Consider the following 19,687-nt stretch of genomic DNA (forward strand, 5'->3'; position numbering starts at 1 on the left):
TTCTGAAAGTAATATTAGTTTATTTCATTTTATGTTAAATGATCCATAATGATCATGTACATGTACAAAATGTGAATCGAAAAAAAGGAAGAGTTTTTCCATTTCATTAGATTGACAGATAAATAGCTTTACAAGTAATGGTTACATGGTATATGGGCGACCAGTTTCAACATTCAAATATCTGTCATGTTTAAATTCTTCCCTTGAAGGGCGAAATCATGGGTGGTTCCTCTTTCCAGTGAGGCGGCCATGATTTCTGAACGCTAGGGCGGGCTGTCACTTTGTCGTAGTAGGCCTTCATATTGGGAAATTTCCCGAGATCCAAACCCATGCGTACGGATTGGGCAATAAATGGGTAAAACCACACATCAGCCATGCTAAAATCTGGTCCTGCCACAAAGGCTTTGGTCTTGATTGAAAATGTGAAATTGAAAACTTAATTGATTGTAGTAACCGTTGAAAATTAGATTTGCTGAAAACATCATGTTAAATGTTATTACGCACTAGAATATTCTTTTTGTTTTGAGTAAGATGGAACAACAGATGATTTAATTAATTTTAGTTCCCCGTTTGCAAAAGTGAATAAATTGAAAAAACATTAAATACCAATAACCAACAAAAATTAGATACAGTACCTCCCCAAGATATGCCTCCCAGCGGTCCAATTCCTCTTTTGCAGCCTCTACTTTCTTGGCAACTTCTTCCTATTAACAAATGATATTATTATCTAATCAAAGGAATTTAGTTGTTTTATTACAATTAAATATTCGATTCTATTTTGAACTGCCGGTCAATAGACTGCGATCTTTGGACCTGCAACGTATTTCAGAACGCGGGTATGGTAATGTTACATCCTTTCGATAGTTCTCAGGGAATGTATATTCCTTTACATAGACGCTGTTTTTAGTACTTGGTGAAACCAAATTCAATGTTATCAAAATGGAGTTCAAATAATCAACAGTTTTAAAGCTTTATATAAGCCTAAGGTAAACGACTATTTAAAATCTAATGGGTTGAAGACCCCCCCCCCCTTCTTTGGGTAAACTAATATTAAATTGAGATGTTGTAATGCATGCAACAGGTTTTGTGCATGTAAAAGATGAAAAAAAAATCTGAGTTTATTGCATAATGGCACGAAAACCATCTGCAATATGAAAATTGTAAACCACGAAAACTAAAAAAGGAATTAGGTAATAAAACAATTATTTAATGCTTGAAAAGTCAATAGACCAGAATTTTTTCCCTTGGTGCAGGAAACAGCTCAGTATGATCTATTGAACAATAGATCATACTGAGCTGTTCCCTGCACCAAGGGAAAAATATTCTGGTCTACTGACTGCTCAAGCATTAAATAATTGTATATTCCATTCATCAAGAGTTTTTAAAAGTTATAGAATTAATTAATGCCTCATTACATATTTGTACAAGAAAGATTTGTTTATCTTCCTAGAGAAAGATGATCTGTAATGTGTACTTAGGTTAAACAGTGGTATTTTCTTTGTCAAACTCATTTACATTTCTCTGTCATTTACATTTGCAATGCAATTTACATGTAGCACTACATATATATGAATATATGATTCTCAAAAAGAACATAACTTGCCTCTTTGCGATCCTCTTCCTTTGTTTGGAAGAAGTAATAGAGTAGGTCCAATACTAGCTTCTGTTGCATGTTGGCGGCAGCCTGTGTTTAATGATTAAAAAAAGCTCTACATGCCTAAGATTGTTTCAATTGGTGATAACGTCCAATTTAATGCATTATATCGGTTTATACATTATTACAGTAGTGTATTTTTTACCTCGTGCATCCTCTGGAGAACGCGGGCTCTCTTGGCTTTGTCAGTAGGAATGAGTTGTGTCCCTTTGTCTGTATAAGTACACTAGGAAAGCAAATAACAAAATTAGGGATCTCTCTCTCTCTCTACTTACATATGTACATATATATAGGTTTATTACCTCGAGGTATTCACAAATTGCGTTGGATTCATTAACCACGATGTCTCCATCTTTAAAGGTAGGTACCTATACAAATAAAATTATATACAAATAATTATAATAGCTTTCCAAAAAGCTTGCCAGACTAAACAAAATTATTCAACAGAAGCATGCATGTATCAATTAGGCTTATAGGATATGAATTTTAATTTTCGCTGCTGATCATAAATTCGTAAACAACGTGCAGATTTAAGAAATTTCGGTCTCGAATTAGTTTTCATGGTTTCAAATCTTTCCGATAAATGAGAGGTGGTAGAGACATGCCAGAAAAAAATGAACATTCATACGTATAGCGTGAAGATAAATTCTCTTAACGGCTATGAGTGTGAATGTTTATTTTTCTGGCATGTCACTATCATATCTTTGTTATCGAAAAAAGAGCAATGTCTTTCAAAAAAAAAAAAAAGAAAAGAAAAAAAAATGCTAGAGAATGCATGGTTAAGATCTGGAGGAGTACGGTTGGGCTAACTGTGCTGGAACCCCGTACGTTAGTAAAGCGTGTGTGATATCGGACTAGCTGTGCTGGATTACCGCACGTTAGTGTCGATTTTGGGTACAGAATTATATCGGACTGTCCGTGCTGGAATCTTCGCACGTTATTAAGCTGTCATCTCGAAACTCCAAGATTCGGGGTTTTTTGTTGCTTTTTTTTAATACCATGTACCGTTATAGTCCAACCTAAATACAACTTGTTGGACTTATGTTTCGTTTTGTAGTTTTTATTCAGCGTAAACTTGAGCGAGTGTAACGAATTGAGCTTTCCCCTGAATTCACAATATGGACTTTAAAAAAACTTTAACTTTACAATTCACAGTTTACAATGCAAGATACTTTCGTGAAAGTTGGGTAGTATTTTAGTAGAAAGTCAAGTGGCTCTGTCGGGATAACCACAACTTCATTGGTGAAAATTAACGATAAAATCTTTTCACACTTAAAATTTCATAATTTCTTGAAAGTTTATAGTGGTCGATCCAGATTCTACTTGACGATACAACCACCCCCTAAATCAACGGTATTTATATAGCCTATATAAAACGTAGATATATACGACTGACATCAAGCAATTAAAATTATTCATTTTTCCAAAAACACTTCATTATTGACGGTAATTTTAAAGTTAAAGTTTCTTATAAACTTTTGAACAAATTGATTGAACATTTTTCAAAGAAATTCTACATGAGAATCACAAAAACGCTTTTTTAAATGACGCTTGATAAAGAATGTACAAGAAAAAAAAATCAATGAGATTTCGTCTGCTAAACATTTCGAGTTTTCTCGGTAAAGCCAAACGTCTCTCATTTCTTGAAAAGAACATAAACCTTTGTTGACTTTTTATTGTACAACAACTTGTTGATTAAATAAACAATCAAATTAATTGATTAATTTGAAAAAAAAAACAACAAAACAAACGCTTGCTTTTCCGGTGATTATTTTTAGGGACTTGTCAACACTCGAACGTCATGTGCAGCTACTTATAGCAAAGTACGCAAGTATATTCAACAGTCGGCATAATAATAACAATAGTGTAGTGTTGTGCATGTACTATGCCTAAATAGTAGTCAGGGTTTGATACACTATGTATCAAACCCTGACTACTATTTAGGCATAGTACATGCACAACACAACACTATTATATAAATAGTTAGACTAACAAGTATGTACCCTTTAAAGTCCGCCGCATTAGGGGTTTTTAGGGAACATGCTAGCTGATAAGATAGAACACCATGTGCACCACAGTTAATGTAACAATTAACAGACCTGAACATGTACCACTACTAATTGCGGCTATATTAAATTGGTCTACATTCTACACTGCATTATATCTGACATGGAAACTCAATTTTCTTTTTAAAAAACACAACTCCGTATAAAATTGCACTTATTTAAGATTATTACGTTCGTGTCCCTTTAATATGAAAAGCAAACCTCAATGCGGTCAATTAAAAAAAAACAATTGTGACAGTTGAAAAACTAGAGCAGAAATAGACATGATTATCGGTAGTTCAAAATGAAGAGCAAAAAAGACATTATTATAAATTGGAACACAGGTGCTTGAGGACTGGACCGTGCACTACCCCCCCCCCCCCTTTTTCTATATTTTTTTTTCAAAATTTTTTTTTTTATTTCTTTTATTAATTATCATTAACAACCCCTTATATATGTCTCCAGTCGAAAAATAAAAGAAATATCACGACTTGGTAGCATTTTATAATCACACTCGTTTCCCATATATATATAAAGAGAGAAGGTAAGCAACTCCCGTTTGTTTACATTGAGGTACCACCTGGGAAATTCAAACGATTACTACATCAAAAATCGCTATACCTTTGGTGTCATCTATTTTTCTCACTTCCACACATATCCTTCTATCTGAAAACTTATATAAATTAGCACGCTGAACCGTAATCTATCCAATTAATAAACATTTGTCACTCGCGACCACGGTATTTTGAAACGTTTCAAGTAGAAGCTACGGAAGTTAGCTGCACAGCGACATCTATGCTAAGAACGATAACTCATCCCGTGTTCCGAATGTCATTGACTTAACGGTAACGCACGAGAGGCCCGAAAAAAGTTCGGGAAAAGTTTTAGTGCAATATTTAAGAAAATGGATGTAGATCAATTGTTTACCTTTCAAGCAGCAATTAATGGCCATAACTTGGTCATCACTGGCCAAGCTGGGACAGGCAAAACATACATAACAAAAAAATTGCAAAACACATTAGGTATACTAAAAAAAAAGAAGTATCAATAGTTTGCTCTACAGGCATTGCAGCAACACATTACCAGGATTTGAAAGCCCAGACACTTCATAGGTGGGCTGGCATAGAGGACATCAGATATTCAAATGCTGAAATTTTGCATTTAATCTAAAACTTTTCCCGAACTTTTTTTCGGGCCTCTCGTGCGTTACCGTTAAGTCAATGACATTCGGAACACGGGATGAGTTATCGTTCTTAGCATAGATGTCGCTGTGCAGCTAACTTCCGTAGCTTCTACTTGGAACGTTTCAAAATATCGTGGTCGCGAGTGACAAATGTTTATTAATTGGATAGATTACGGTTCAGAGTGCTAATTTATATAAGTTTTCAGATAGAAGGATATGTGTGGAAGTGAGAAAAATAGATGACACCAAAGGTATAGCGATTTTTGATGTAGTAATCGTTTGAATTTCCCAGGTGGTACCTCAATGTAAACAAACGGGAGTTGCTTACCTTCTCTCTTTATATATATATGGGAAACGAGTGTGATTATAAAATGCTACCAAGTCGTGATATTTCTTTTATTTTTCGGCTGGAGACATATATAAGGGGTTGTTAATGATAATTAATAAAAGAAATAAAAAATTTTTTTTTTTAAAAATATAGAAAAAAAGGGGGGGGGAGGGGGGGGGTAGTGCACGGTCCAGTCCACAAGCACCTGTGAATTGGAACAGTTAAAAATTATATTAAAAGAAAAAATATCCCACACCACACATATTATTGATAGCTTCATTATTTTCACTTAACGGTCACTATTTTGAAGGGTGGGGGGGGGTTACATTTTTCAGCTACCTGTATACTATATTATTACACCACTTAAGGTGGCTCTATACACCACGTTTTGATGACGCAGTACGCAAAAAAGTAAATCTTTAAGCATGCAATTCCGGTACTGGCTGATTTAAACTGAGGCGAATTGTATGGGAGCCGCTCTTTTGAAAAAAATATTAAATGAATAGATTTAATTTGATAATTGGAAAATTCATTACTTACAAGTAATGTGGCATTTGACACCTTCACGTTGTGTGATATTATTTATCGAAATAAACAATAAAATCAAGTATATAGAGGATATCTATATTGTGTGATTTTATATTTGCTTTATCCAACGAGTTTAACGAGGCCGAGTACAGAACGAGTACGCACGCTTTCGCGCAGCGTTTCATTTGTATTGTGACGTCATCTTTTTGCTTGGTTGACGTCATGGCGTGATAGTTTCAACTGCAGATATTCAGCGAAGTTTGATGAAAATAGCTCGTTTGATGCGTAAAATTAATGTTATATTGTGGAATAAACATAAATGTCTCGAAGTATAAGCTATATTTGGGCTCGGGTCGAAAACGTGAAGTGGTTTCAGCAAGCCTAGCCTTCTGTTGCGTTTTCTTAACCCGCCTAAGTATAGCTTTAATAATTCATATATTTCAAACAGTAACAATGTATTTTATTTTAATGACCCTTAATATGTGATGTTATATATTCTTTTATTACTTAAATATGTCTGAATGTTTTAATAATACTATATAGATCATATTTTCCGCCTTTGTCAAATAAAAAATAGCCATTCTTTGACAAATCTGGGAAATTTGGCATACAAAAATCAACTTTGATAAGACCCCTGGAACAAACCAGGAGGTAAAAGGTTTTTTTTATTTGACCATTTGATGTCTTTTAGCAATAACTTAAACACGTAGAGCAGGGAAAGGAATCCCTAGGGCAGAAGTTTAAAAAAAATGTAAAACTGATACATTTCAAGCAAAATCCCATAGGATCCTATGTTAAAGATTAACAAACTTTGAGATGACTCCCTAAACAAACGGTGTGGTAAATGTCTTATTTTTTAATCTTAAAATAATAATTATATCAGTAGAAATTCATGTAAAAAATTTCGTCCAAAAATCTAGGGCAGAACAAATTAGACCCGGCCTCGTTAAATGGTGTATATATTCGCGAGGCTTGCCGAGCGAATATAACCATTTCAACGAGTTGGATAAAGCAAATATAAAATCACACAATTATAGATGTTCTATTTATCTCATACAATTTGATTTATATTATGAAGCTTTTGAAACAGTCCCTTGTGTGACCCAAATTGTTTTTTTCTTCAAAGATTAAAAACGATGATGCAACGTTGTGTTATGCGGCTATTGTGACCTTGCGCAATACAATTTAGTACGTCATTCCTGAGATAAATCTAACTGTTTTAATGTAAAGTTTCACTGAAATAAACCTTAAAATAATTTTTTAGCTCTAGATAATTTTTCTTAGAGCTTATTCACTTGATTAAATGGAAATTCCGATTAGAAGACTTGAATAATCAAGTTTGTTGACATAGGCCTACACAAAGTTGCGAATGCTCGTTAGTTTGAATTGACTCGAACGAGGAACAGTTGTTGATGCATGATGTTTAATAAAACAAACACTAGGCTAGCCTTAATTATGATTCAAAATTGAAAATAGTGAATAAGGATGCTTACTGGTGGTGGAATAAAAGTCTCATGAAACATTATTTCGGTAAGTTCTTGTATATAAACACAACCAGAGCGCTCTGTTTTCATCGCGTCGTCAGGATGAACTCCTTGATAGTTAACGTAATTTGTAGTTTTATAAACTTCACAAAGCAAATTGAAAGTTGAAAGTGGGCTAAATTTATCAAAAATCTTGACAAACAAGAAAAAAAGGGTCTTGTGGTTACGGTTATGAATAACTTTGCAAAAAAGGTGTGGTGGGGGGCTAACCCCCCCCCCCCACTCACAATAGCCCCCCGCGGTCGGTTCCGACGCCTGTGCTACGCAGTTATGTGTTTTCCTTCATATTTGTATTTTAAATCTTTGACAAAATCTATTTTATATCAATTTTTGTAGAAGTAATAGTTATGTTAAAAGTACTAGCAAATCTTCGAATATACGTCACTGAAGCTTTGAAGCGAGGGGCTGTGTCAAAAGTAGTTCCGACCGGAAGTATTTGATATAGCATCACCCGTGTGATAGCAAAGGTTTATCACACGGGTAATATACACCACACGTATGAGATAAAAAATTTAAAGAGTTTCTTTACCTCCATCGATATGTTGCACCGTAGCGCAGTGGGTTAGTGGGTTCACTAGAAACCAGACGGTCATGAGTTCGATTCCCGCTGAGAACAATAATTCTTTTTACTTTCCAAAAATTTCTAAAACGTATCTTTTTATTTAATACAGTGAAAGAAAATTCTAAACCGGTGAAAATATTTCATCTATAATATACTTTAATGCACATTAATATCCACACCTAAGGGGGATGAGAGGGTTGCTTTGAATTTCTCTCAGGTTGTGATACATAAATCTTATTAGCCTAGTCAATGTTCCCCTTTATTTATTTGACTTAGTTTTGCATTAAAGCGAATAAATTCACTTATACAGGGCAAAGTCTATAATGAAATATGTATGTACATGTATTTATCATTATATTTAGGAAATGTTCTTCAACTCAGAAATGAAAAGTCCCCAAGGTGTTTGGGCCTTGGGACTTAGGAACGATAACCCTTACATGAGGAACTTTCATACCAAATAAATTTTTTAATATTTTTTGTGTTTATTTGCAATGGTTTTCATTCAATTTTTTGAGTCACATTTATTAAAATATATTTTCTTATAACATCAAGCAACTTTTTCAGATGATTTGTCAACAGAGTAAGAAAATATGAAAAATTATGTTTTGGGGAAATACTAAAAAAATTGCATTAAAAACATTTTTGAATGTTAAGAAGTGTAATAATTTTTTTTATGTGTCCGATGGAAATATCCATCATATGACAAACAAATTTCTCTCAATTTGTTAATAGCTGTCTTTTTAAAACATATTTTACAAAACACGAAAAAACATTAAAAAATTCTTTAAAAATACTTATAGTATCCCTATTATCATTTTAATATTTGATAAGTATATGTTTTGTGGTCTTCTATTGAGATTTGGAATAAACTGTGGGTGTATAGAGCCACCTTAATGCACACACTTTCGCGTCGGGTATTATAGTTTATGGCTATTCAATTAGCAATTAATACGTTGATATGAATTTAATACAGAACGTGCTAATAGATTAAATGTCACTCATAGATTTGAATTTAAACCCCATGCATGCATTATGCATAATAAATAGCAATAAGGTCTTCCGTTGGAAACGGAAGACCTTAATAAAAAAAGACAGTTAAATGCCTAACGCGTACATGTATACTATAAATTACAATTGATTACACGGCCTGCATACTTGTTACGCATGTAAGATGGAATATTTGCGTACCTGACCTCGGGGGTTGAGTTTTAGAATATCCTCCCCTTTCTGTTCCTTGTTGCTGAACGTTATCAATTTGTTCTTGTATCCCCCGAAACCTTTCTCCTCCAAAACTATCATAGGCTTCCAGCAGGGAATGCTGCCCGACCCCCAGAACAGAAACATGTTCTCTGCCATGATGATGATGATATTGCCACTCTCACTGACTGTGTGTGTGTACAGTGTGTAGAATCACAAGTAGTATGGAAAGCCGAGAGGGAACTGCTGTTTTGGGCACGTAATACAAACAGTCCAGAAGGATTCAGAGGTAAGAAAATGTCTATATTTAGGTTTAGAAATAACTCTTTGATACTGGAGAAATCTGTTACATCTTGGAATTTTTTTTCAGTGTCAAGGACACTTATCCATTTTTGGCACTGATTGTCCTACGACAAAACAGAATGACAGTAGTAGCACGTATAGAGGGGCCTATAAGTATGCAAAGAAACAAACAAATAAGGGTTACACATATATTATACAGTGGGTTCCTCAATATTCCTCGAGTACCAATTTTCGTGGATTCGCTGTCGAATTGATCCAAAGAATTAAATGTTCATTGAAGTACAATTTCTAATTTTTAATTATCATTGGTCAGGAAATAATTTATTGTTGAAACTGTGATTTTCATTAAATCCACAAAAATTGATGACCATGAATATTGATTTTAACCGCAGTATGTGCAAATTTTGGTAATATATTGAAACTGAAAAATACATATATTTTGTGTAGCTGTTAAAGAAAAGAAGCCATAAAGTGCTTTTAATGAGAGTTTGCATCTGTCATGCATGTACTTGATAGTTTAAAAATTATGAGTTTTGAGATTTCTGAGATATTCTTCAGGGCCTGGAGAACTCATAGAAAAATTAGAAAGAATCTTGCAGGATAACGAGGCATCTTTAATAGCTGCACGTGCTGAAAGGTAAAAGACATGGTAACAGGTTCTTTGTAAAAAACATGTTTGAAACTGCACTTTCAGCAAGTCAATTTGAATTGAGTGTTTGGTAATCAATGCATATTTGTGAGAAATTATTTTTCTGTAAAAAATTAAATATTTTAATTGTGATATTATTTTAAATTATGGAATGTATTTGATGAATTTTAAGTTGAAAAAAAATTGGTCCATAGGTTTCTTTCCAATTTTGACAACCTTTGAACGATGCAAAAGAAAGACTTGTAATTGTTGACCTTAGATTAGTAAAGGTCACTTGTCATGTTCAAGGTCAAATTGATTAGGAGAAATATGGTTAAGATTTAAAATGGATGGCTTAAATGATTTTGTTACAGGGAAGAAAGAGATTTCACTCAGACGTTGAGGAGAGAACAAGATGCAGCATATTTAAAATCCTTGAAAGCTGACCAAGAAAAGGTAAAGTGATGACTTTAACGTTTACTTACTGGTATTTTATGGAACCATAATAGTTTCTATAAGATATGATAATTTTTCATGTTACACATACTTTACTGCTGAAAATGTCTGTCATGATGGTTTCTTCTTCATTAAACTTATCATGTTTAAATGCATATCAACAGGAAAGGAAAAGAAGAGAAGAGCAAGATAAAATTGACCAAGAAAAACAAAGATTAGTGGATGAGGAAAACAAAAGAAAAGAAATGATACAAGTAATTTTTAGCTCACAGAGACGAAGTTTGGGTGAGCTTATGCTATACCCCGGCGTCGGCGTCCGGATCTGGTTAAAGTTTTTATTGCAGTGCAGGTCCTGTATCTAAGTTATTACTTGTCCTATCTTCACCAAACTTGCATGGATGATGCATCTGGACCTACTTACGGACTTGAAAGTCTTGGATGCTGAATCTAGGCCATGAATTTCAGATGCTGGAGGAGGTTAAGGTTTTTGTAGCAAGTTAAAGTTTTTGGTGCAGGTGCTCTTTGGTAGCCAATTCTAAGTTACTACTGGTCCTAACTTCAAAAAACTTGCATAGATGGTGCAACTTTTGATAATGATGCACCAGACAAGCTTGAATGCTGAATCTGAGCTATAGGTTTCGGATGCTGGAGGAGGTTAAGGTTTTTAGAGCTGGTTAAAGTTTATAGAGCAGGTGCCTCTGATGATTATATCTTAGTTATTACTTGTCCTAACTTCACCAAACTTGCATTAAATGGTGCGTCTTATGATACTGATGCACCTTACAGGTTTGAATGCTGAATATGAGCATCTTCATGCAGTAAAATGAGTTTTGTATATATGCCAGACGTTGAAGACTGATTTCCTGAAAGACGGAACAGGAGAAGTTAAGAACTTGAATAGGGTTTTATAGCTGTTTTTTGTTTTTGTTTGAATGCCCAGAGGGAAGTTCTTTTAAATCAAAGTTGTATTTATTACTAGCAACCTTGTTTTAGTTTATTTGTGATAACATATACACATAAATTATTTTCTATCAGAATCTTGCACCTTTTCAATATCAGGCCATGCACTCTATTATGAATTAAAATGATAGGTTTCATAGTCCTTTTTGTAAGATTACAGGCAGGGAGGTGGTCATCAGTACAATATTATAGTTTTTCTACTCCAGAATGAAACTTAATTTTTCTATGTAAATATTAAGTTTGCAATTTCCAGAGGGAGTCCTGATCCACCCCCACCTCCTAGATCTGTGCTTGTATAATTACTGGATTGCAAGATGAAAACATTAAGATTCCTCGTCTCGCGGTTTATTTTTAGGAAAGAGAAAGAATGAAGGAAGAATTAAAGATTGAAATCCCAGAGGAGCCTGCAGTAGATGACCCAGATGTAGTACGAATCGTTCTAAAGTTACCTCATGGATCAAGGATTGAAAGAAGATTTCTGAAAAACCAATCATTAAAGGTGATGCCTTATAAAAAAAAGACCCCATTATGGTTGCTTTATTATATATCTGGTCAAGATGTGCATGCTACTGTTAAAGTGGTTATTTACGCATGGGGGGAATTTACACTAGTTACATGGTAAGCTTAAAACCGTGTAAAATATCCCTGTGCGAATGGTAAAAAAATCAAAACTTGTGTATGGTAAATCACGCATCTGCATATTTAATACCCATGCGTATTGTTTGAACCCAGAAAATGTGTACTATACCACCAGTGTAAATAACAACTTTTACAGTACTATCAACCTTTACAGTTCTATGTATAAATGCAGTATTGTGTATTGATTTTAATATTTACTTTGTATTTCAGTTTTTATATTATTTCGCATTCTGTCATGAGGACTGTCCGGATGACTTTCATGTAGTGACAAATTTCCCCCGAAGGACTGTCCTCTGTGAACCCTCAAAGAACGGCCCAGATCCCCCTTCCTTTGAAGAGGCGGGACTAGGCAAAAATGAAATGCTTTTTGTGCAAGATAATGAGGCATGATATTCACAGGATATACATTTGGAATGACACTATGGCTCGAAAAGGAAAAGTTTCAAAACGAAGGCTATGTAAAATGGAGGCGTTTACCAAGAAATTTGGTAGGAAGAAAGGAAAAAAAGCAAGGGAAGATTCTATTATGTTATGTATGTTATTGATCAGAAAATTGTCATTTATTTTTTGACCAGAATGATGTTCCTCTTTATAACCAAATACAAATGTAGTAAGAAGTACGTGTTGCCAAGTCAATGAGCGACCCAGATGTTCCTCTTTTTTTCTATTTATATTTTATAAATTTTTTTTCCTCATGTTCAAAGGGTACTGTGAAAATTGATAACTTTAGAAAATCTTTAGAATGAATTGGTTTGATTTATTATAAAAACCTAAAGATATGTTTAGTACGTACCTAAGGGTTACCATTACAATAACTACTACATGTCCTCTGGAGGGCCTTTCAGCCCTTTGTTAATCGTATGATCAGGTCATTTCATTTTTCTCAAAAACCATGGAATAGTACATGGTGTTCTTTATACTTGAAATACATAGTTACATACTGTGGAATTGATTAAATTTCTGGGGACCAATGTTTTTGAATTGTCAGTATGTTAAAAGTTTATTCACAGAGTGAATAAGTTTTGTGGATTCACTTTCATGTATGAAAAATACAGACTGTGTTTAATACTTAAAAATTTGTTGGGATGAATTTACATAACACATCCATGGCGAAATCAGCTCCCATGAATTCTAATAATTCCACAGTATGTACAATATAATGACATGGTAAAAGTCAAACAGAAAGAATTTTTACATTGTATTTCCAGGGGAGCAATACTGAAAGTCCTACTCTTAAAACTAAGTTGCTGCATTCTAGTTTTACATTAAAATTTTTGTGCCCGATTTGTTAAATTTATGCCTTATATATTTGACTCTTGGTTAAACTAAAATGCCTTTTTAATAAATTCACTGCCAAATTATATTTTGAAAACATTGAGATGCTCTAATGGTAAATTTATTAATATTATATAGAAAGCATACTCAAATGTTACAGTGATTAAGATGGTTATATAGTTAATAATGTGTTTTTGTATGTTATTAACTTATTCAATAAACTTCAAGCTCTTGAACAATGTACAATACTGAATGATGTTTATGAAATTGTCATCAAATAAAAATTACAACATATGATAACGCATATATCTCAAAATAGTCCCAAAAGGATCATAAAATGACATCACTATACTGTTATGTCATCTGCATTTGGTCAGTGTTTGTATGAAAGTCTTTATTTTTTATCTAGTCAACTTTTTTTTATCTCACCTGAGCTGAAAGCTGAAGTGAGCTTTTCTGATTACTTATTGTCTGGTGTCCGTCTGTCTGTCTGTAAACTTTTTACATTTTCGACTTCTCCAGAACCACTGGACCAATTTCAACCAAACTTGGCACATAGCATCATTTGGTGAAGGGGATTCAATTTTCTAAATATGAAGGGCCACACTTTCTTTCAAGGGGAGATAATTAGGATTAATTGAAAATTTGTTGATATTTTTCAAAAATTTTCTTCTCAGAAACCATTTGGTCAGAAAAGCTGAAACTTGTGTGGAAGCATCCTCAAAGGGTGTAGATTCAACTTTAAATCTTGGTTCCAATGGGTAGGCTTGGGTTACAGTGGGGGGGGGGGGGTCAAATTTACATAGTAACATATAAGGTTAAATTTTAAAAACCTTATCGAAAACCATTTTGCCAGAAAAGTTGATGAAACCTATGTGGAAGCTTGATTTACCATAAGCTGTTTGGGTCAGAGTTTGTCAGTATGGAATTGTTGCTCAATTGAGCGATGTGGCCCTTGGGCCTCTTGTTTTACCAGGCTTTCTTCTTTATTTGCAATCAAAATTCAAAACAGATTCTGAAAGTAATATTAGTTTATTTCATTTTATGTTAAATGATCCATAATGGTCATGTACATGTACAAAATGTGAGTCGAAAAAAAGGAAGAGTTTTTCCATTTCATTAGATTGACAGATAAATAGCTTTACAAGTAATGGTTACATGGTATATGGGCTACCAGTTTCAACATTCAAATATCAGTCATGTTTAAATTCTCCCCTTGAAGGGCGAAATCATGGGTGGTTCCTCTTTCCAGTGAGGCGGCCATGATTTCTGAACGCTGGGGCGGGCTGTCACTTTGTCGTAGTAGGCCTTCATATTGGGAAATTTACCGAGATCCAAACCCATGCGTATGGATTGGGCAATGATTGGGTAAAACCACACATCAGCCATGCTAAAATCTGGTCCTGCCACAAAGGCTTTGGTCTTGATTGAAAATGTGAAATTGAAAACTTACTTGATTGTAGTAACCTTTGAAAATTAGATTTGCTGAAAACATCATGTTAAATATTATTATGCACTAGAATATTCTTTTTGTTTTGAGTAAGATGGAACAACAGATGATTTAATTAGTTTTAGTTCCTCGTTCGCAAAAGTGAATAAATTGAAAAAAACATTAAATACCAATAACCAACAAAAATTAGATACAGTACCTCCCCAAGATATGCCTCCCAGCGGTCCAATTCCTCTATTGCAGCCTCTACTTTCTTGGTAACTTCTTCCTATTAACAAATGATATTCCATTCATCAACAGTTTTTAAAAGTTATAGAATTAATTAATGCCTCATTACATATTTGTACAAGAAAGATTTTTCTATCTTCCTAGAGAAAGACGTTCTGTAATGTGTACTTGGGTTAAACAGTGATAATATGTATTTTCTTTGTCAAACTCATTTACATTTCTCTGTCATTTACATTTGCAATGCAATTTACATGTAGCACTATATATGATTCTCAAAAAGAACATTACTTGCCTCTTTGCGATCCTCTTCCTTTGTTTGGAAGAAGTAATAGAGTAGGTCCAATACTAGCTTCTGTTGCATGTTGGCGGCAGCCTGTGTTTAATGATTAAAAAAAGCTCTACATGCCTAAGATTGTTTCAATTGGTGATAAGGTCTAATCAAATTCATTATGTCGGTTTATACATTATTACAGTAGTGTATTTACCTCATGCATCCTCTGGAGAACGCAAGCTCTCTTGGTTTTGTCAGTAGGAATGAGTTGTGTCCCTTTGTCTTTATAAGTACACTAGGAAAGCAAATAACAAAATTAGGACTCTCTCTCTCTCTCTCTCTCTCTCTCTCTCTCTCTCTCTCTCTCTCTCTCTGCTTACATATGTACATGTATATAGGTTTATTACCTCCAGGTATTCACAAATTGCGTTGGATTCATTAACCACGATGTCTCCATCTTTAAAGGTGGGTACCTATACAAATAAAATTATATACAAGTAATTATAATAGCTTTCAAAAAAGCTTGCAAGACTAAACAAAATTATTCAACAGAACCATACATGTATCAATTAGGCTTATAGGAGATGAATTTTAATTTTCGCTGCTGATCATAAATTCGTAAACAGAACGTGCAGATTTAAGAAATTTCGGTCTTTTCTTCGATCTAGTGCATGTACATGTATATCACTTGAAATTATATTAGTTTTCGTGGTTTCAAATCTTTTCGATAAATGAAAGATGGTAGAGACATGCCAGAAAAAAAAGAACATTCATACATACAGCTTGAAGATAAATTCTCTTAACGGCTATGAGTGTGAATGTTTATTTTTCTGGCATGTCACTATCATATCTTTGTTATCGAAAAAAAGAGCAATGTCTTTCAAAAAAAAGAAGAAAAAAAAAGACCGCTATAGAATGCATGGTTTAAGATCTGGAGGAGTACGATTGGGCTAACTGTGCTGGATTTCCTCACGTTAGTAAAGCGTGTGTGATATTGGACTAGCTGTGCTGGATTTCCGCACGTTAGTGTCGATTTTGGGTACAGAATTATATCGGACTGTCCGTGCTGGAATCTTCGCACAACTAAATACAACTTGTTGGACTTATGTTTCGTTTTGTAGTTTTTATTCACCGTAAACTTGAGCGAGTGTAACGAACTGAGCTTTTCCCTGAATTCACAATATGGACTTTAAAAAAAACTTTAACGTTACAATTCACAGTTTACAATGCAAGATACTTTCGTGAAAGTTGGGTAGTATTTTAGTAGAAAGTCAAGTGGCTCTGCCGGGATAACCACAACTTCATTGGTGACAATTAACGATAAAATCTTTTCACACTTAAATTTCATAATTTTTTGAAAGTTTATAGTGGTCGATCCAGATTCTACTTGACGATACAACCCCCCTCCAACCAATGTAAAGGATTGGATTGTTAAGACAACGAATATTATTTAAAACCATATCAAAGACTACTTGCACGGTTCACTGTCCATTTGAGTGCATGCATTGTCAAATGCATTGTATGGTAAAATAGTTTTAGACTAAACCAGTATGTACCCTTTAAAGTCCGCCGTATTAGGTGTTTTTAGGTCACCTGAGTCACTCAGGTGACCTATTGCAGTTGATCTTCGTCCGTCGTCGTGCGTCGTGCGTTAACAATTTTACACTTTTAACTTCTTCTTGAAAACTACCAGGCCAATCGTTACCATTTTTGGTTTGAAGCATCTCTATGGTAAGAAGAATCTAAATTGTGAAATTTATGGCTCTACCACCCCTGGGGTGCCACGGGCGGGGCCAAATATGCAAAAAAGCAAATTTTTCAAAAATCTTCATGTGAGGAAAAAACTGGTTGCATGGTTATGAGGCCCTCTACCAAAATTGTGAAATTTATGGCCCCTGGGTCAGGGGCTCTGGCTCTAGGGTGGGGCCAATATGGCCATATAGTAAAAATGTATTAAATCGTAGAAAATCTTCTTCTCTACTACCATATAAATATTTTTAAAAACTAAATGCATGATTATGATGTCCATGAAGCCCTCTACCTAAATTGTGAAATTCATGACCCCTGGGTCAGGGGCTCAGGCTCTAGGGTGGGGCCAATATGGCCAAATAGTTAAAATGTATTAAATCTTAGAAAATCTTCTTCTCTACTATCATATATATTTGTTAAAAACTAAATGCATGATTATGATGTCCATGAGGCCCTCTATCAAAATTGTAAAATTCATGACCCCTTGGTCAGGGGTTCAGGCTCTAGGGTGGGGCCATTATGGCCAAATAGTGAAAATGTATTAAATGTTAGAAAATCTTCTTCTCTACTCCCATATATATTTGTTAAAACCTAAATGCATGATTATGATGTCCATGAGGCCCTCTACCAAAATTTTGAAATTCATGACCCCTTTGTTAGGTGTTCACGCTGTAGGGTGGGGCCAATATGGCCATATAGTAAAAATGTATTAAATCTTAAAAAAATCTTCTTATCTACTCCCACACATGTGGGCAAAAAACTGAATACATGGTTATGATATCCACAATCTCCTTTACCTAAATTATGAAATTCATGGTCCCTGGTTCAGGGGTTCAAGACATGAGGCCGGGGGGGGGGGGGGTATGGCAATATAGTGTTAATGCTTATAATGTTTAAAAATCTTCTCTATTCTCACACATCTGTATAAAAAAACTGACTAATAATTATGTTTACCAGGAAGTCCTCTACTGATTTTTTTTTTTTTAATAATGATTTTATTTGAAATTACATACAAATTGCTTGAGGTAATACCTCCGCAGAGGCCCTCTTTGTATACCTTACCTGGGGTGCCAGGGGCCCCCTGGATCGGTAACTATGTAGTTAATAAAGTGAAGTAATATAATTATAATCATAGTAGATCATACACATATCTAACTTAATAGTGCGAATTTATCATTTTTTTTCTTATGTAAAGATTTATTGAAAAAAAAAAAAAAATATATATATATATATATATATATATATATATATATATATATATATATATATATATATATATATATATATATATATATATATATATATATATATATATATATATATGAAAACAATTCAAAGTCATAATTTAAATACAATTTACGAATAAACATGTAATAGGAATTGACAATTGTGAATATAGAGAATATAAAATGCGGTACTATGCGGTAGGACTTGCTTCTACAGTCACAGTTCTTTTTGTCCTATACCGCATAAAAGTACGAGAGCCAGGTGATAAAATGATAAAAGCATTGCTGAATTAATTTTAAATTATTGCACAATCTGTTGCCAAATAATCTATACCTTAGCAAATGGAATAAAAATATTGATAAATTTTGTACGTATTGTATTAAAATGCGGTACTATGCGGTAGGACTTGCTTCTACAGTCACAGTTCTTTTTGTCCTATACCGCATAAAAGTACGAGAGCCAGGTGATAAAATGATAAAAGCATTGCTGAATTTAATTTTAAATTATTGCACAATCTGTTGCCAAATAATCTATACCTTAGCAAATGGAATAAAAATATTGATAAATTTTGTACGTATTGTCGAGAAATTGAAAATACAAAACATATGGTTTTCGACTGTATACTTGTAAAAAACATCTGGAAAAAGGTTTCTGCTATACTTAAAATTAATATTGCTTGGAAACATCTTGTTTTGGGTTTCATTTATAATGGAAACCAAAGCAATGTAGTTTTAAACAATGTGATATCCTTCATTGCATGTAAAATTTTTAAATACAAAATGAAATGTAAATTGATAGAAGACAATGTCACAAATGAAGGCCTAATTTTATTTTTAAGGTCATCGCTTGCAAGCTTTTTCCTTGTAAATCAGCAAGCACAAACTGTCAATTTTGATTACTGTATACTTAGAACTCTTTCTGAAATGCTGTAAATTGTAAAATATGAAATAGTTATAACAATAATGTTGTATTATTAGTAATAGAATATAATGAACTCTACTGAAATTTTAATTTTCATGTCCCCTGGAGAATGGGTTTTGACTCTGGGGCAGGGGCAAAATGGATGTATAGATGTTAATGCATATAACGTTAAAAAATTATCTTCTTTACTCCCACACACCTGAAAGGAAAACTGAATTCATGATTTTGTAGACCAGATCTTTTAGTTTTTCACCAAAATTATAGGTTTCACAGTTTTTTTTTAATTACAGTAAATGTGGTCGTCATTACAAAGAAGGTGGGTGGATAAGGCGTGTAAAATGCCCATACGCGGTCGGACAGGCTACTAAAAAATCAAAGTATCAAAAAATCTGATGGGTTTTTTAAAAATCATTTAAAACAATATATATTTAACGAATCATTGATTTGTAACCTGTAGGTATGTTCAATACTTGGAATATGTTGACTCAAACAGGCGTATACGTATCAAAACCTGCAAATATTGTCATTATTTAGAACTT

At 33.8% G+C, this 19,687-nt stretch overlaps 3 protein-coding genes across 8 annotated transcripts in view; 1 reads left to right on the forward strand and 2 right to left on the reverse strand.

Moving 5' to 3' along the window:
• LOC136275708 (glutathione S-transferase A-like) lies at positions 1-9,284 on the reverse strand. 3 transcript variants are annotated; one of them, XM_066085505.1, is made up of 6 exons: positions 9,033-9,282; positions 1,957-2,022; positions 1,800-1,880; positions 1,600-1,684; positions 636-700; positions 1-409 (listed from the first exon to the last, which is right to left on the reverse strand). In XM_066085505.1, exons 1-6 carry the CDS (start codon positions 9,198-9,200, stop codon positions 191-193), a joined length of 684 nt encoding a protein of 227 aa, XP_065941577.1. In that variant the 5' UTR covers positions 9,201-9,282; the 3' UTR covers positions 1-190. The 3 variants fall into 3 exon arrangements, with proteins under 3 accessions (XP_065941577.1, XP_065941576.1, XP_065941578.1); XM_066085504.1 differs by having other exon boundaries at positions 636-704; positions 1,604-1,684; positions 9,033-9,281; XM_066085506.1 differs by lacking the exon at positions 1,957-2,022 and having other exon boundaries at positions 636-704; positions 1,604-1,684; positions 9,033-9,284.
• Positions 9,238-19,687, forward strand: part of LOC136275712 (FAS-associated factor 2-like) — a 26,801-nt gene continuing 16,351 nt past the window's right edge. For 3 of the 4 annotated variants that reach the window (XR_010714218.1, XM_066085514.1, XM_066085512.1), the window contains exons 1-4: positions 9,238-9,330; positions 9,412-9,497; positions 9,903-9,981; positions 10,347-10,428. Coding sequence is in view for 3 of the 4 variants with exons in the window: in XM_066085514.1 (XP_065941586.1) it covers positions 9,464-9,497; positions 9,903-9,981; positions 10,347-10,428 (195 nt within the window). In the remaining variant the exon portion in view is untranslated. Of the gene's footprint in view, positions 9,331-9,411; positions 9,498-9,902; positions 9,982-10,346; positions 10,429-10,592; positions 10,683-11,743; positions 11,888-12,237; positions 13,619-19,687 lie in introns of those variants that run through there. The other variant, XM_066085513.1, reaches the window with a different exon arrangement.
• Positions 14,316-19,687, reverse strand: part of LOC136275709 (glutathione S-transferase A-like) — a 7,057-nt gene continuing 1,685 nt past the window's right edge. Inside the window, exons 2-6 of the mRNA XM_066085507.1 lie at positions 15,659-15,724; positions 15,466-15,546; positions 15,269-15,353; positions 14,952-15,016; positions 14,316-14,724 (exon numbers count right to left, since the gene is read on the reverse strand). Coding sequence (XP_065941579.1) covers positions 14,506-14,724; positions 14,952-15,016; positions 15,269-15,353; positions 15,466-15,546; positions 15,659-15,724 — 516 coding nt within the window. The 3' untranslated portion in view covers positions 14,316-14,505. The remainder of the gene's footprint in view (positions 14,725-14,951; positions 15,017-15,268; positions 15,354-15,465; positions 15,547-15,658; positions 15,725-19,687) is intronic.

This window comes from Magallana gigas, chromosome 5, assembly GCF_963853765.1.
Source record: "Magallana gigas chromosome 5, xbMagGiga1.1, whole genome shotgun sequence".
In the NCBI taxonomy this organism is placed as follows: Eukaryota; Metazoa; Mollusca; class Bivalvia; order Ostreida; family Ostreidae; genus Magallana; species Magallana gigas.

Bases quoted from the DNA above. Each gene is read 5' to 3' on its own strand.
- LOC136275708 (XM_066085505.1), bottom strand. From the start codon at position 9,200: ATGGCAGAGAACATGTTTCTGTTCTGGGGGTCGGGCAGCATTCCCTGC. The intron at 1,685-1,799 runs GTAAAAAATACA...CATTAAACACAG, and splicing joins TTCTCCAGAGGATGCACGAG to GCTGCCGCCAACATGCAACA. The intron at 701-1,599 runs GTTATGTTCTTT...GTTAATAGGAAG, and splicing joins AGAGGATCGCAAAGAGGCAA to AAGTTGCCAAGAAAGTAGAG.